The sequence below is a fragment of the Opisthorchis viverrini genome (genome assembly GCF_000715545.1).
Source record: "Opisthorchis viverrini unplaced genomic scaffold opera_v5_42, whole genome shotgun sequence".
Classification (NCBI taxonomy): Eukaryota; Metazoa; Platyhelminthes; class Trematoda; order Opisthorchiida; family Opisthorchiidae; genus Opisthorchis; species Opisthorchis viverrini.
In genome coordinates this window covers 646532-664575 of record NW_008751698.1, presented here as the reverse complement: position 1 = coordinate 664575, position 18044 = coordinate 646532, and the positions used below count along the sequence as shown (strand labels likewise).

Here is an 18044-nt window from a genome sequence, read left to right as displayed (position 1 = left end):
CCCCCACTTGACAGCCCACTGTACCTATCCCCCCCCAAAAAAAACATCGGTGAGCAAAACTGCGGCAGCTACAACCACTGTACGGCGAGTACGCGGTTATTACAGCTGACAATGATGATTTCATCCCCGCGTTTAAGGCTACGTTTCATTTCACAGACCTCAACGGTATATTCTATCCCAGGGCGGAAAGACCTGACAAGATTGATAGATTTCGCTTTGATTGCCTATGAAGAACAATAATGATGATTTCATCCCCGCGTTTAAGGCTACAGACAGTTTCACAGACCTCAACGGTATATTCTATCCCAGGGCGGAAAGACCTGACAAGATTGATAGATTTCGCTTTGATTGCCTATCTTCTGAAGAACAATTCACAACGCCTCTCCGCTCATCGTCCATAAAGAGTTGTGGGATGAAGTCGAGTACTCGTAACGTTTATCTGCTGGGATCAGGTTGACTTTACGGTTGGGTCCTTACTACGGCCGGGCGTGGAAGTAAAGTGCATTTTCTAGTGGTTCTGTAAAAGTGATCGGGTGTATCAGATATTGTGGTCATTAACAGTCGCCCCAGCTGCCCAGCTGTTCATCTACTGCACTGCACACAAAGCATTTTTCGTCGTCAATTTTCATCACAAAGCCCCAATAGTACTTTTCTGTCAATCTCCGTCCTTATCTTAAGCCATTCCTCGTAAAGCGAGTTTCTTTTGTTGGGGTAACCTAGCGGTGAGCTCTCAATTGATAGCGAAACTAGAAATGGCAACTGTATCATATCGTCATATGTCTGGCTCATTGTGTAAATATCGCTTGGGCTGGCATGCTCCATAGTGTTCGTAGAATGTGTTTTCTACTTCATACTATCAATCTGCAATAAAGTAAACAAGTACATATGAACCACGCAAACCCGGAAAGATTTACTCGGAAGACGTTCGGAGCAACTGGTTTTCTTACGGAACCTGCCTCAGGCAAAAGCGACTTGCTTTCATCGACAGGTCACTATTAGGCAATCCGTGAAGTCTGGTGGTCAAGAGTGTGCATTTCTCCCAGTTATTGGATGTTTTGCTCCTCTCCTATACAGACCTCGGTTTCCGTCCGTTTTTTGTCTACGGTCTCACTAGTCTCACAAGATTAACTGTATCCATAAGAGCAAATATGAATCTCTTCCTGCGACGGATTATTGTTCTTATGGAAGACAGCCTGCTGCGCCGGAGCAGTTGTCTCTACTGCACCACGGAAACCTTGTGTAGTTCGAAACCTCTGTGGAAAGTTAAATGTCCGATTTAGTTTGGCTAAGTTCCATGCTCGACATCGTGATTATTGTTACAGCTCTTTGACACAGAGAAACATTTTTCAATGTTCTGATGAATCCCGCCGAACTAGAATTCCTCGCTGAAGATGAACCCGTGCAGATTATACCAAGGTTCAAACTAGATGCAATCCAGTTGCTTCCCTACTCTGTAAGTGGTCCATCACCTTGTTTCTCTGTTTGTTATTGGATGGTTATGTTCCATTTTATTTTACCGTACAAACCACCCGTTGAAAGCAAATATCTTCACAAAAAGTACCCTACGCTCAGCCTTGTATTATGATAGCTGAAGGATAGTGACGCTCCACGAAATTTGCAAAAGAAGACTGTCTTGCCTGTAGATCCATACAAGTCCATATAAGGTGAATTACTAGTTTCGACCCAAATCAATCCGTTCGAACAGCCCTGTTTAAAGGTTTCTAGCAAGAAGAATGAATTTTTATCCACTTAATCGGCTTTTAGTCGACCATATAACGTGCGTTTGTATTGCCCAAAACAACCAAGGCAAATATACAGATCCTATAATGTTGATGAAAACCCTTGGGCAGCCCAAAAGTCTGGGAGCAGTGTCGTATGCGAGGAATTATTTCGATATCTTGACTGTCTTTTCGAATGAAGTTAGGAGGCTTTTGTTCAGGATGTTCCGTTGAAGACCGTGGGAGGTTCAGCTGATATTTGATTGAATCTCTCGTTAGCACAGTCACTTCTAATTTCACAATTTATTGGAATTTGATACCTTCGCTGGCCTTAGCAAGCAATTAGGTTACCATGTGCGCGACATGTGTGACATCCAATAAGGCTGACTCATTCTGCACTAAACCAATCACCCTAGAGTTATGAACTGAAGGTTTTCCACAGGTTGATGTTGACGCCGAAGAATGTAGGTCATTTGTGGGTTGGTTCTCGTTCTATAGAAGCCCTTTTCAAGCATTGTCACTCCGTTATGAGTCTTCTGCCACCACCAAGCGTACCAATGCGAAAAATAGTTTTGTAAAGGCAAACTCTATGCTCCTTATGTGGAGCGAACCAAATGCTCTTCATTGGGAGGAGAATAAATGCCGTATAAACAGTATAATACAGCCGGTGGCTAGCAAATGTAAACTAGGATGAACTGAATTGTACCCAAGCCTCTCATGTGACGACGAGCAGTTTTCTACGTAGCACTGGTTTGCAAATATGGGCAGAATTGTCTCTGTGTAAAGTGTATTCCCCCCAAAGTTAGCCCAGACATCTTTGTTGACTTTTCCTTATCGTTTTGGGTTATTATTGTTTCGAAAAACTAAAGTGTTTAGCTCAAAAGCAATAAAACCTGTTGTAGCCTAAAGCCTTCGCTTGAGATCATTGCGAATTTGGGACCGCTACTTCGTTCTTATTGAGTTAGGACGTTTCTTTCTGTCTTATACGTTAAATAACATCCATTGTCGGCTTGCGTATTGTTGACACCAATCTGTGGACGTACCCGTATGAGTGGGATTGGAATTGCTGGACGCCAGTGCTCTCATGCTGTATCGGTTGCGAGTCGTCGACGGCCAAGTTGAGATAAGTTTGCTCAAACTTCCAACAATTATTATGACTGCTGCATCTGTATTACGATCAAGGTGGTTCATTTTGGGCTGATTCCGGTCGTGGTATTATACGGGAGAATGGCGTTGTTTTACTAAAACTTAAAGGAATTGACGGCTAATGCTTGTACCGCATGGCAGCCTTCAGTGTATTCTGTATTCAGATAGAATATGAGTCAAGCAGCGTGATATTCTCCATATACTCTAACCGGAGAGCTACTAACGTAGTTCATCTTTTAAATTATTAGTTGCTATACGTCCTCCAACTTTGAAGGCAATATTCTTCAGACCTCTATCTGCTGACCACCCTGGTAGGAGAGCAGGTGGATGGGGTGTAGACATTCTCCACTGGGTTGTCAAGGTGCACAAGCAGTCGAACTACGATAGGCATAAAGGATTACTTTCATAGGGGGTCTATGCTGTTAAGCATTATCCCGTTTATTTGTTTGGCTACACTGTTGTTCTTTTTCCGATGTGAATATTAGAGTGGACTTGCATGGATTAAACTGAATCTTTCAGGTCCCTTAGTTCCTTCTTGTTTCCCTTGCTTATCACTCAGTAGTAGCCATTGATTTAGCCAATTGATTTTTGTGCTTAATACCGCTATTTTCATCCATGAAATATCACTACCCCGTCAACCTGTTTGTCTCAACATTAATTGGCCTCCAGGCTGGGCCTTTCTATCCAAATGTGCCAGTCACAGTTCCGTTGTGGGTCGCCGTTTATCTGCGGCAACAGCAAAAATGTCGCATCATCCCGCCTGATTGGATGACAGTTGAAAGACTAACCCAATGCAAAGATCGAGAGGAATCGGATTCCAACTGCACAGACCCACCTCATCGGCAGTACATGGAGATTACTACACTACTGTTACATCATGCTCCCGATGACATGCAGAAGTAGGTGTTACCTAGATTAATTTGTTTGATACTAGTGCCTAGGTGTTGATAGTCGTTGTCGTATTTTAAGTTACTGTGACTTCAGAAGATTCCCCTAAAACTCGCAGGTTTTTGCGTAATGTGGTGAACATGATGCCCGGTAATTTTGTAAGTCTTCGTACCCTCCATTTGAATCTCCTAATTTGAAACCACTGTCCAAATTCAGGTAGTTACTGTGTTCATCCTTTTCCCTAGCTCGAATCCGTAGAAATATATCGTCAGAATGTGGATTGTTTTTGATACAATTTGGTTTAACATAGTGTTTATGACCGTTTCATTATACCGTGAGGGAAGCTCAGGGAAAACCTTAAGAATAGACGTAATGCACTACTCATAAGGTTGCGGAAAACTCTTCAACAGCCCACGACCGGTTTTCCCCTCCTCGAGACTCATCAGGTAGGTGTAGTCCCCCGAGTTCCGTCAGCCTTGTTTTATTTGAGCCCAAATTGCACGAAATTAGCGGAATACACTCATTTACCAGCCCTTTGGTTTTCGGGGAGACTCACCTGGAATCCAGCGGAATCTCTCGTTTGTGGTGTTTTTAAGCAACTGAATGTGCTATACTAGGCCGCCTTATGTTTCAGTTGGTACGATGTGTTTTTTTAACATCGTAACTCAACTGAATGTGCTATACTAGGCCGCCTTATGTTTCAGTTGGTACGATGTGTTTTTTTAAACATCGTAACTGAGAGACTCAGCTGAGTTCCACGTGAGTCGGAAAACCAAATTGGTTCGCAAATGAGTGTATTTCGCTAAAACCTTCTGCAGTAGCTTTCAAAGCCAGACCTGCTGAATCTCTCATTTACGATGTTTAAAAAACACCTTTTACCAACTGAAACATGAGGTGACCTAGTATAGCACATTCAGTTGCCTAAAAACACCACAAACGAGAGATTCCGCTGGGTTCCAGGTGAGTCTCCCCGAAAACCAAATGGGTTCACAAATGAGTGTATTTCGCTAAAACCTTCTGCAGTTGCTTTTAAAGTCAGACCTGTTGTCATTGATGTTCACAATTCCTGTTTAGATTGGCTGAATGACCATCTTTATGGTTTACAGTAGTACCTTGTTCGTGAATATTAAGGATGTATGGATGAGCGTCAGGTGCACTTATGCTACCCGCTACCGATCGAAAACACTAGCAGGAGAAATCGAAGAAGGTTATAATAATCGTACCTAGCACCTTTTCAGTATCTAGCCACCGTCTAGCCCGAGAGGGGTACAAGGGCTGAAACACTGCCAGGTTTCCAAAGCTTTGGCAAGGGTAATTGAGTTACAGGGATTGGAATCGGACCACGGATCTTCGTATCATTAAATCTCGCTATATCGAGCTCCTAGCACGAAAGGATTGTGTAGTGTCTTCGTTTGGCCTCTACTTCCAGCTCACCGGGTTGGTCCGTTAAACACTTTGCTTGGGGAATTTTAGTCCGTACGTTTGTTGAGAAAATTCTTCACTTTCAAAATACGCCGTTGTTAACTTGCAACCCTGGTGAATTTCTCGTACGATCTGCCAACACAGCCACCGGCAGGTACCATTTTCCGTTTCAATGTTCTGTCTTATCTCACCGTTTCCTGCTGTTTATCGTAGTTCGGGCACGACTTTTCAGATTTGGGATTCCGCTGTCTGAACTGANCGGGCTCGTCAGAATGACCCGTTATATGGGAGCGATTCCTATTGAAGGGCTCGACTTAATTCCCAGTTTTGTTTATGGTAGCCATTTGAAGCAGCGTTATCAAGGCTTAATTCCCTAAATAATCTTATCCCACCCAAACTCGTTTATGGGGCTAAGTACACTCGAATCCTTGTTGGGGTAAAATGCCGTTTTTCCCAAACGCTGTGTGATTCGCGAAACTTCCTGTAAGATTTTTCTGCAGCCTCGACGTCCATCACTATGTCGTCTGCTGTGGATCGTATTTGTGTTCTCATCTCCATATTCACCCATCGTTGTTTGCTGCGTTTTATGAGCTACCATCATCTCCATTCTTCAACTACAATAGTTTTTTTTTATTTTGGTGTCTCCATTGACCAAAGGTCGTCAGAGTAAAAGGATTGCTTGCGCAGTGTGATTGTGATTATCGATCTACTACACTGTGGACATAACCCACTCGACAGAGCCACTCTGAAAGGCCAAAATTTCAGCACTTCTTGTCCGGATTAACGGGAAGACGCTTTTGTGAGGTACACGTGTCACATTGACCTCAAGGATTTTGAACTCCAGATCGCAGCTGTTAGCTCGTTTGCAACATGTTTCAAGAGGTGCTGTCTGAAATCAGACATTCCATCTAATTGTTTCAGTTTCGATGTGGCATTCAGAGGAAGAATAAGCCATCCTGTAAAATGTGCGAAGTAGTAATTCATACCGGGCGTTCCCTGGATAGCATATATTTATTTAGATACTGTAACACTCGTTTTAATGTCTACCCAATTATTCACATCATTTCAAACGGAAATTTGTCACCTGTAAAAGACTTCGATGTCTGACGATTTTGTATACTATTTGGACTATTGTAAAGTACTTCTTACTCCGTTACAAATTCAAGAAGACTGTTTTCGTTAACTTCTACAGTGTTGGCCTGTGGAGGCAGCAACTACTTGTCCGGAGCGTATAGTTACTCTTACCCAGCATTTTGCGCAAGTTCACAACTAATGATCAACATTAATAGATACAGTTCTTATTTTCTGTAGATACCGAATACAAACTTTCGAGAAGCGTACCATTCATTATAAAGATACAGGATTCCTCACTTATTTTGTGCGTTTGGTTTCCATATGATTTGAATCAATACGACTACCGCGTCGAACTTCTGACCCCTTGTTTTTATCATCAAAGCACCAAAACATACAACATTCGACAACTTTTCACATTTGTACCTGAAATTTATTCCACCACCCCCAGTCCTGAATCCATCCGAGCCATCGTTCGTGATCTTTGGGACCTACGTATTGGCAAGTTAGTGTCTTCTGTCACGGGGTTCATCTCGAGCGGCACATCCACCGCCCGCGTTAGCCAACTGACCAATTTGGAGTTAGCAACACTGCGAAACTTTCTATCAAACTCAATGGATCAGTTGTCTATACTCAGACAGGCTGCGACAACAAGTATGATCGATAGCAGCCTCGGTCGAACCAATCAATCATTGCTTGATTCTTCTTCGTCCGGACAGTAAACCTGAAAACATGCACATCCTACTTCTGTTCCACAGTAAATTTTTCGCACTTAGTCTTCTATTTTCATATATTTTACATACACTGAGTAAAACACTTTTGATGGGTTTTTCTTTCTTATACCCACATGCAACGATTCTAAACAGAAGGTATCTGTTCGTGGTTATCAGCAGCGCTTGTTACGTCTAATTGTCGTGGGCATTGTTCATTATTTGCAAGTGTTAGTGTAATTCCAAAACATGCAGTTGGAAGATGCGATGTGCTGAGTTGTCTTTATCAACATCGCGTAATGGCCAGTCAGGCAGCAACCCACATAAGGCTGCTTACTCAGGATGATGGAAAATACGCTGGTTACTTCGAACTGTCGCCGTCATCTATTGGTATTTCCATCATTTTGTTAGCCTTTAAGGATTTTCCGAAGTATGTAAGAGTAAGCGTTGGCCGCGTCTGACATTAGTTTGAGGTTCAGTCCCGGATGTAGTCGGCTTGGGTTGCCCTGTGACCTGATGCCGCCAGAAAGTCACCTATCGACCGACACCAACTCAGCAACCAGTTGTTTCGCAGTTAAACAAACGACTTACACTCCGAATCCGACTGACTTTTGTAGATCGTGGTCCACACATGTAGCTTAGTGTTTGTAGAAACGATCGGAATTCTGCGATTTTGAGATCAGAATGTATGATGGCTAACCCACTCATTGTAGCACTTACTGCCGAGAATTTCAAGGATTGTGAATAGCTAAATAGGCTAGGTTCGGAAATCTCGACAACAGCAAACTATTTCAATGTCTCGGCATAAGAGTCTACACTATCTGTACCGCAAAAGTATATGAATTTATTCAATAGACAATTGTATTCCAGACGTTGAACTGCTGGGGGACTGCTGCGCAAGAGTTCCAAAATGGACCGTAGCCAAAATTCACTTTGTATTGGAGTAACTCTGAGGTTACCGAACGTAAGGTGAAGCCAACGCTATTTGTATTCTAATACGAACCCATGGATTTGCATTGAAAAGACTGGGTGATGCTGTTTTTACCGGTTTCTGGGAACGGCAAGAGGTGCCTCATTTTCACAAGGAGTTAGCTGTGAATAGGCATTTGTGTATGACCAGCAGTAATGATATCAGGACGCTGTGGGTGCTGGCTTCGTCAGTTGTTCTCTAAGAGGAGTGTTGGTTTCTGGAGTGCTCAATTGCAAATTTAGTGTATTTGGCCTGAAAGAGTAGTAGACCCTCTCCCCTCCTCCACCTACAGAGTGCACAATCAGAATGAAGGTGCATGAACAGCTCTGCGTGTTGACGTATAAAGTCCTGTTACTTAACGCCAGTCCTAATCGGCTCGCTTGACCCTCTTTGGTGTGGGAATTCATGGGACATACGGAGCATCCTGGACGGTCTCCTGCTATCCAGCAAATGAAAAATCGCGGTTGCCCACTAATGTGCTTCACTACTCTGAGTTTGAGATAGCTCAGTGGTTAAGGCGTAAGATTACGGACCGGAAGGTCCGTGGTTCGAATCCAACCTCTCAATCTCAACTGCTCCTGTCTAGGCTTGGGTAACCCCCGTGCCTCCTTTCTTTGGCATGGCAGCTAGGGTCCAAAAGGGTGCTGAACCATTTTTTACGACCCTGCTGCCCTGGGGGGGGGGTATTTTTTTCGGCCAAAGGCTCCATTCCGGGTGAGGCTTCCTGGGCGAACTCAATTCGGCCTGAACATCCGCAGGCGAACCGTCAAATCACGACGGACCAAGGACTCGACTGCTTTCACCTCTATGTACCGCTGTTTTACAGAAAATATCGATCTTCTTCGACTCTTCTGTGTACAATATCGTTGGAACAAGCTTCTTGTCTTCTGTATCAGGGACCGAAACCACTGTACCGGATGAGCACACCAATAATCCTTGTAACAGTTTCAGCTGGTTGCTTTCGGACAAAAAACAACTTGAGCATACTGTTCGAATCTAAATATTTCCGTGTCGGATACTTTTGAATGGCTGCAGTCTGCTTCTACAATTACGCATTTCATATTCGAACCAGAATTTGGTCTTATATCGACGTCGCTCCGGGGACATTAAACTTCACGTTTTGATTATCTCTGCCTATGCACTTACCGGTGGCAGCTCCGAACCAGTCTAATATTCCTACAATCAGCTCAATGGCTTGCTAAGGGGGATTCCGACACTGCCACTGCTGTGTACGCCGGAGATGCGAACGGGCGTTTCGGCTGTCTGATTTGAGGTGGAACACTGACCAGAGGTTTGTATTGCATAAAAGTTATTTGACGGGACACTCGCAGTCGTTTGCTTTGTATGGAGGCCAACCTACGAAGGCGCAAAAGCCGTCGTGCAACCAAGCACTTACCGTTAGCAGTACTGTTGATTCAACAGAATCCCTATCTTGAATCTTCCTTGGCGCATAAATCGCGGTTCCACGCGTTCACAGTCCTGTAATAGTTCCTTGTTCGGTGCCAAGAAGAAAAAAATAAACTAAGCCACACGTTCACTCAGGAGTCCCCTGAGGGAAATGAGTTCTATTTCGGAATTTACTTAACAGGTGGCTTTGCTTTGTTCGGCCGAAATTCTAACCCAAGAAGATGACAGTTTCTGTTGGCGAATGTATTTGGTTATTTCGACAAAATGTCGGAGAACCGAGCGGGAAAAAACATTTTTATGGCTGTCTGCTGAGCCCGTCTGACCTGACACCAAGAACAAGCTGGTTTATGCAGCGTATGTATCTTCAAATATTCTGGATAAAAACGCGTATACTAACAACCCATTGTTTCTTACCTGGGCGTTCGTGCTGATTTGGACGTACTACGTACGTACTACGTTTTGGAACTGTCTCACCAAAGGTTACCTGCCGGCTATGTTTTTAAAGACCAAAACGCTCGCGTATGCCTGGATGAACATCCAGTTTTTGTCTATCTCTAAATGACAAAGGGACCTCGACAGGGTTGTCCAATATCACCGCCACCATCGTAATCGACATTCTAAGGACTGGTATAACAGTGTGTACTACTTATTAGGCATGCGAGTAGCCTGTAGTCGTATCGAAGCCCATCCCCGCATCTAATGGAAGGTGGAGTTTATTACGGAACTTATGGAACCACTTCGCAATGTTCGTTTGCAATTTTAATAGTCAATGAATATCCATGGAAGGTTGTAAATCTTTGTGCCTTTCCCTTCAGACGTATGTAGGACGTCGTTTGAGTTCAGCTTGCAGCATGTGATATCCTTACATAGTTTGTCCTTTGAAAGTAAGGGTAAGCGTTGCATAGACGTAGTACACTGCTCATAAAATTGCTGAGAACCCTTCGACAGCCTACAGTCGATTTTGCTCTTCTTGGGCTTATCGGGTAGGTGCAGTCCCTGAGTCTCCGTCAACCTCATGTTCTGGTTGAACCCAAATTGCCAAGTCGATGTTCGTCTGCATACCAGTTTGGTTTTGACGGCAGACTCACTTAAAACTCAAATTAATCTATTGTTTATGATGTCCTGCTTTTCTGAAGTTAAGTGACCACAGACATGTGATTGTCAGCTGCCTGATGGGACCTGAAAAGTCTGCTCTGGTTACTGTTTATGGGATTTCCAGTAACTAGAGGGAAGCCATTAGGATGTTCCCATACTAGTGCAGAATGAACTAAGATTAATGCTCCGTGAAGCTCCGTTATTTGTAATCTCCAGGTTGTCTTTTGGAGTAGACAAAGTCAATCCACTTGTCTTTCATTGAAGAACTAGCCTGGTCAATCAATGTCTTCGCTCAGGTCATTTCTACAGATATTTCACCTATAGTGCAATCTGGGTTAGGCACCATCAGTTGTGGTTGTATTGCTATTCATTTGATCTCGGTCATACTTTTAAGACAAAAACAAGCGTGGTATACCGCTGAGGGGAGAAACATTATCCATGTAGACTGACGCTTACAAATGCTATAAGTCTTTCGTAGAAACTTTTACTGTGATAAATATCGTCCCTTTCTTGCTTCTGTCTTTGGAAGTGATTTTTCGGGGACCATCCTATTTTTTCTCCTCTGCTTTTTCAAATGTGATTTATTTGGTTCCGTATTCCGCTTTCAGGCTAGCTTGTCAACGCAGGATCCTTCCGACTCTTCCGGGAAATTACTTCAGGTATCATCAAAACATCGGTTGTCAGATCCTCGATGGCCCTGTTATCTGTCTGACTGTGTGTCGGAGAAATGGCTTCCGGATGACATATGTGTTCAGCTATGGAATGGACTTGGAGAGAGTCCGACCGTTCACTCGCTATCGTATGCCAAGTTTGAAGAGTTCTCCGACAACCTTGCAGCAGTACTTTTCAACCAGTGGATGAAGTTCAAACTCCACTCAACTGCAAAGCGAATTGTCGCTATTTTGTGGCGCCCTCATATTCTCACGAGTGTCGCCGTCCATAGCGTTGTTAAATCCGGTGCAGCTTTCTATCCGGTCGCCTACGAGTTTTCCGCGGATTTGTCCCTACTTGGTGATCAGCTAATAGCCGTTATTTGCTTGAGCAGCTCTGCACCACGTGCTGAAGTGTTTGAATCTTTTGATGCTTATCGCAGCGACTCGGAAATGTTTCGACGAAGTGATTGGTGCTTATTTTTGCGTCGCCCACCCAACGTTCATCCTCCGTCTTTTTCATCTGAAATACCAAATAACCCCACATCTTTATTAGCATATGTGATCACAACTTCCGGGAGCTCTGGTGGTTCAAAGAAGCTAGTATTTGTAGCCCACAGTTGCTTGACGGCCAATATTGTTGATCTGCAAGGCCGGTTCGGTACAACTGATGTTGGACAACCAGAGGGCAGGACAGTGCTTTTGACGGCTCCACTGACTTTTGATCCCAGTCTTGTCCAAATCTACTTCGCATTGGCTACCCGCCGATGTTTGGTTTGCCCTGGCCCAGGAATATTGCTTCACCGTGATTCACTTTTGTCTTTGTGTACGGAGGCTAAGGTGCAGTGGCTGCAGTGCACACCAAGTTTGTTTATGTCTCAAAGTGCACGTGCACGTGCTAAGCTTCTTGCAAAGCGTGGATTATCGATTATTCTTGGTGGTGAACCGTTTCCTTGGCTGGCACTCCCCAGGCTTCAAAACGCTGAGGCTGCTGTTTACAGTATTTATGGAATAACCGAAGTTTCCTCCTGGGCAACAATTTGCCGTGTGGATCGACATACTGATGATACAGCTAATCGTTGCGGTTGCCCAGCTCCCATTCCTGGATCGACACCAATCGGTTTCCCCATGTTGGCCACTGAATTAAATCTAGGCGCACCAACCACTCGTCACTCATACGTGCTCACTGTCTCCAGAAAATTCGGAGGGTTCGCTGTATTTATTATGAGAGATGCTTCGGTCACAGAAAAACAATTCATCGACGTCGTTGAGACGTTACCTTCGAACGGCCCATGGTCCACTGGGGATTTAGTGACCCGTGGCCGTTGCGAACAATGTCTCTGGTTTGTTGGCCGCACAGACCGCATGATCAAACGTTATGGTCAGCGAATTTGTTTGGAACAATTAGAAATGGCCATCGTCCAGTGCTCGTTACCAAACGCCGATGTGTGTTTTTGTACATGTGACCTATTCGGGCATACCGGTCGCCAAGGGTTACTTGCTGTCGTCGGTGTATCGCCTCATTCAACTTTAAAGCAATCCTATCTTCACCGGGGTCGCCAAAAATTTCGCTCTCATATCATCAATCACGTAAAACGGTGTTTCGCCCCCAATTACGTCCCTTGGTTACCAACCAAGATTATATTTTGTGGACGAGCGCCGTCTTTCTCGCCGCATGGTAAGATTCTCCGGAGACCTCGTAACAAAGGTCGTTTGACCGTGACGTATATCTGGAATAGATGGGCCGCGGCAGCTGGTTCACCGGGACACCATCTAAACTACGACTCCACTTTTTTTGAAATCGGTGGCTCTTCTTTGCCGGCTCTGCGTCTAATCGAGACGCTGGTTCAGCAGTACCCGAACTTAGTTACTTCTAAGGAAAAGCTCCTAACACTGATTTTTACCGCTGATTTTCGGAGTTTCGTACAGCATTTGCTGGAAGCTCGAGATAGAACACCCATTCTTGTAGACCTCAGTTCGAGTACCCTGTTGTCCGAGGCTGGAGAAGCTGACCAGCTCAGTTCGACACCGACAAAATGTACCCAAGCAATTAATGGAGGAAACATTCTACAAGCCACACTGCATTCAACAAACCAGTTGTTGTTGGAGCTTCAGTGGACTTCTCACCTGGGGAAGTGCGTTGATGCGCCTGCTTTAATTGTTTGTCCCACTTCTGGCTCTACTTCAAGTCCAGTTGTCTGCATTGGAAGCCATTCAGGTCAGCTGGCTTGTTTTGATTTAATTACAGGTGAAAAACAGTGGTGTGCAGATGGATCAGTAGTCGGTGGCCGCATAGAAGCTGGAGCAGCTTACGCTTTATCAAATTCAGTCGAGTTCGTATCTGTGGGTACGCTAAGCGGAAAATTGTGCACATTTGATTTAGCCTCTGGGATGTTGTTGTGGACTTTTGACACCGGAGGTGCCATTAAATCTGCCCCAAAGAACTTACACAGTCGGAATCTATTCGTTCTGGGGTCACATGGACGCGCAATTCATGCAGTTGATGTTCGTTTTCCCCTCCGAGCGACTTGGTCGAACACATTTGATAATTCTCCCATTGTTTCTGAGATTTCATCTTACGATGATTCGGATACGTATTTGTTGGCAACCAGCTTAGGGGGCACCGTTGGTTGTATAGATATTAGGAAACCATGTGTGCTTCTTTGGAAGAGTGGTGGTATGGCCCCAATCTTTACTAAAGCAACGCTTTCTTGTTTATCCACAAATGAGCGTCGGGTAATGATATCAGCTGTAGATGGGCGGATGCGCTCGTTTGATTCCTTATCGGGACAGCTTGTGTGGCAGTCGACGATGAGTCTGCTTGATAAACAATGTCAGGTTTTCAAGGACCCTCTATGGGATCCACACGACCAGGAATTGCTTGTTGCTTCAAACTGTGGATTACTCTTCGGGGTCGAGGCGTCCACCGGAACATCAAAATGGGTTCTGGATTGTCGACCTAACGCGACCGGAAACGGACCTACCCAGCTAAATACCCCTTCAATAATCTACGCCTGTACAGATTCTTCCACAGCCCGGAGAAAAATAATCGTATTGAGCCGAGCTGATGGTAGGGTCCTAATCGGAGCGTACCCCAGTGCCGATGAGACATCGAGGGACAGCCATCTACTTTCAACATACACCTGTTATCAGCTGCCGAATCACTCGTTCTCATCCCCTGTGATATGTACAGAACCCGAATCCAACGTCATCCGACTGGCGGTTGGGTGTCGCGATGACAATTTGTACTGCTTTACCCTGAAGTAATGGAAAATGCACTGCTCAAAAAAAAATTCATTCCGTTTTACCTTGGTCACCTTCAGGTAGCTCATTCGCTGAGGCGAGAAGCTACTAACTGAAGGGTCCATGTCTTCAACCAAACTCTGTCCCCTCGAGTGTACCTATCTAGGCTTAGACGCCCTGTCAATATCTAAGACTCCGTGGTTTCTTCGGGTTTCCGGGCAGCGAAGAACCAAAGGTATATCACAGCTGAGGGCTGATCTTGTTATTATATTTTTCACTATGGTCACTGGGCGTCGGAGAACGGTACGTCTATCCAAGGCCTCATTCATTTTCCTTAAATTGCAACACAATTTCCGCTTGCATAGGGGTGCGAGGCTGAAACAGGCACTGTAGAAAAAGCCCGCAAATGCGTGTACTAAGCACCGTCACTGTAGAGGTAGTCGCTGCTGTAAAGTGGATGTGACCTTGAGGCGGCCGGAAGCAACCAATAATCATTTAATTAAACAATTACCACTAATTAATCGAATAATGGTAATGGAGGGGGTCCGATGTGGACTTGTAAAATCCCGTAATTGGTTAGTAAGACCAATTTTGAAGGCCCCGCATTGTACATACAACTGTCTCTGCTACTCGATGACAGGGCATGCATATCAAAGGCAAGCGTTCCCGGTTTCCTTACTCAGGACCTACGTTTTCGAAGATACGTGGTAAAAACGTGAACAAAATGCCGTTGAAAGTGCATGGTGCCTGGGATGCTCGAGCAGGTTAACGATCCTGTTGGAAGCAGGCTTTACGCGTTGTCTCTTTTCGATGGGCACCTGAATGGAAATTCTTACATATTGTTCCCACTCTAATAGCATCATTCTTATCAACGACCGCACGTTTCAGTACACGGGTGGAACGGCAGTGCCGTTGTGATGGAAACAACAGGATCACATGGCATGCAAACCATATTTATTTTCATTACAGCGAAATCAAGACCCACAGCACTAGAACTTTAGCGAGTAACAAGTCGACCTGTATCCCTTTAACTTATCTTAAGCCAGACCTGTCTGTTATTCGCTCATCAGGCTTGTCCGCGCATACGCCACAATCGACAGAGTGGCTCTCACAGTTTCAAACGCTTTGTCTGCTCACCTTGGGTTCGTCACCGTCCTCTTACAATTCTGAGATGACTGCAACTGAAATACACTTGTTTGTTTTAAGAGCTGAATGGTTTGATATATCCATATCGTAAGTGGTTACAGAAATACTGCACCTCTTTCCTGAGGCTTACTGACTGAACTCATTCCTTCCTCCCTCTCTATCAGGCCAACATAAACGATGCGTGATAATCCCGCTCATTAAGCTTCGGGCTTCTACAACAAATGGTGAACGGAAGCTAGGTAAGTCAGTTCTTGCATGGGGTTATGGGGACTGAAAAAGAAACCAGGGCTTTCTACATTGGATCGAAGAATCTATGGACACAGGTACAAAGAGGACTGCGGCTAGTTGACATTTCGGAAAGTTCGTTTAGTCATCGGGAGAGCCATTAAATGGCAGGTGATATTCTCCGATTCTGTTAAGTGATACAGTCAAAGATACTGCTGCTCGATGTCGTGTCATCGGTTGCTCATGGTGTTAGTCTCCAGTCTGGCGCGCGAGTCTTTCCGAGGACAGTAAAAGAACACAATTCAGCCAACAGACTCGTTACAACAAATCATTTATTTGGTGTGTACAGTCTTTCGCTACAGACTCGTTACAACAAATCATTTATTTGATGTGTACAGTCTTTTTTTCGCCCCTTCATTGCGCACTCTATCAGTCGGTTCAATAGGATCTACCTGGTAGGGGTAGACATGTTCATTGGGACGATGGTCTGCAACAATGTCTGAATACTGTACGTCAGCTGACAAACTAATGTAGACAAGCTCCGTTTCCACAGCTTATACGTCGGAAAGTACGTTTTTCGACTACACTTCACAAAAGTAGAAAATGGAGAAATCGGCAATATTTGGGGCCCACTTGGTGTCAAGTGCACAGAGCAATTGCTCCTGGACTCTGTTTTATGAAGGAGAGTATATGTTTCATAGAATATCCGATCACATAACCGCCCTATTCAGCGATGTATGTGTTAATGGAGCACTCGAGGTATCTTTCTACCCTAAGTTCTTCGGGTCAAGTAATAACCGAAGGCGGTCAACAACGTGCGCGACTGACCAACCTCGTTGACGAAGTTTCCCCCGAACTGGATTCATCAGAGCAATATTAGGACGAAATCGTCTTGCCTGTTTTATAGTTTACACGAGACTAACTGTAATGCGTTTTTCTTGACGCAACGCTACTTACAAGATTGCTGGAGACTAAGAGAGTTCACTATAGCTTTCGCTCTTCCTGAGACAACAAAACTGTCAATAAAGTACACTTCGATATCTCGAATATCATCAAATGAAACGAGATGCAGTCTCTATGCGGCACATTCCGTTGAAGAATATCGTAGAGTTGGGATTCAGATAAGTCCCCCATCATCACGAACTTAATTCTCAAGAATGTAGTCCACCACTCGCAGCGCATAGTTTTTGAAATGAGTACTGAAATTCGCCAGTCTCTTCCATTTGACACAGCTAACGCTTGTCTCACTTTTCTATTAGTTCACGTTTCGGTGTGGGATAGGTACACAAACAGAATTTATCCGGACCTGACGTGATGCTCCGTTAGCTTGAGCGTCCACATGAAAAGCAAGAAACCTACTGACCAGCGGACAAGTGTAGCAGTTGACTGCGTCACCTCGAGGAGTACAGTGTAGACCACCACCGAAATGTCCATTTCATTGACCTCCTTTACTGAGTTACAAGAATGAAATTCATACAACTAAGCTTTCGCGAAATCTGGCGCTTACTATTTTTGGGTATTGCGTAAGCATATGTTATTTAGACCCCGCGTTTGACCTTCATATGACTTCCGCCCCCATATCGCGGTACTTGTGACCACTTCGTGACATCACAGCAACTCGTTTCGCGGACAGATCTTGTTTACTGGCACAGTACGTCTCTCCGGTTTACTCCTAGACAAGAATCTAAACCATGTCACGCTCGAAAGATATCGCAAGCGATAGGATTTTTGTCGGACAAAGCTACTAAATTAGTTGCGTCATCAGTCGGTTACTCATTTACTTTTGCTGGAATGACGTCAGCAAGCGTACCTAGATGAGTGGAAATAATGACCTGTAATATGCTAGTAATTTCGGATGGCCCACGAAAGTCCAGGTGAAGAGATGGTTTTATCCGCTTGGACACCAACTGCTCAACTTCATTCGAAGCATGAGTGCAGGAAGATAAAGCAAGTCCCACGAGAAGTGCGTCCACTCTCGAGAAGATCAGCTGCCCTTCACGGAGAGGGATAAACCCGACACAGTTTCCCACAGAAACTTCAAACTCAAAAGCACATCTCTACTTAAACGTGGTGTACTGGTAAGTAGGAATTCCCAGCCGGTAACCCATAGGAGTGAATCTTGTCAGCTACTAAAATGAATGACGAGGACAGTTAAAGTACTAGAAATCCCACATCCGAGACGAGTGCAAAAATGGAGAAGCGGCTGAATTTACGGTATGAGTTTATAAGGCATTTGAGGAAATCAGTACCATGTCGACCTAGAAAATCCATTCGATTAATGAAGCGAACTTACACCGAAGCTCAACTGAATTCTACAAGTGATCAACTTGTTGAGAAGTCCTGCCTGCAGAAG

General features: G+C 44.5%; 2 protein-coding genes across 2 annotated transcripts in view; one reads left to right on the top strand and one right to left on the bottom strand.

Annotated features, from left to right (window-relative positions):
- T265_03079 (hypothetical protein) overlaps window positions 1–7663 on the bottom strand; it is a gene marked incomplete at both ends in the record, with an annotated part of 13871 nt that extends 6208 nt beyond the window's left edge. The window contains one exon of the mRNA XM_009167484.1: window positions 7547–7663. Coding sequence (XP_009165748.1) covers window positions 7547–7663 — 117 coding nt within the window. The remainder of the gene's footprint in view (window positions 1–7546) is intronic.
- On the top strand, window positions 3480–14344 carry T265_03080 (hypothetical protein; the record flags this gene model as incomplete). The annotated part of the gene is made up of 3 exons (XM_009167485.1): window positions 3480–3763; window positions 3871–3910; window positions 11036–14344. 3 exons carry the CDS (start codon window positions 3480–3482, stop codon window positions 14342–14344), a joined length of 3633 nt encoding a protein of 1210 aa, XP_009165749.1.
- Window positions 14345–18044: the final 3700 nt, after the last annotated feature.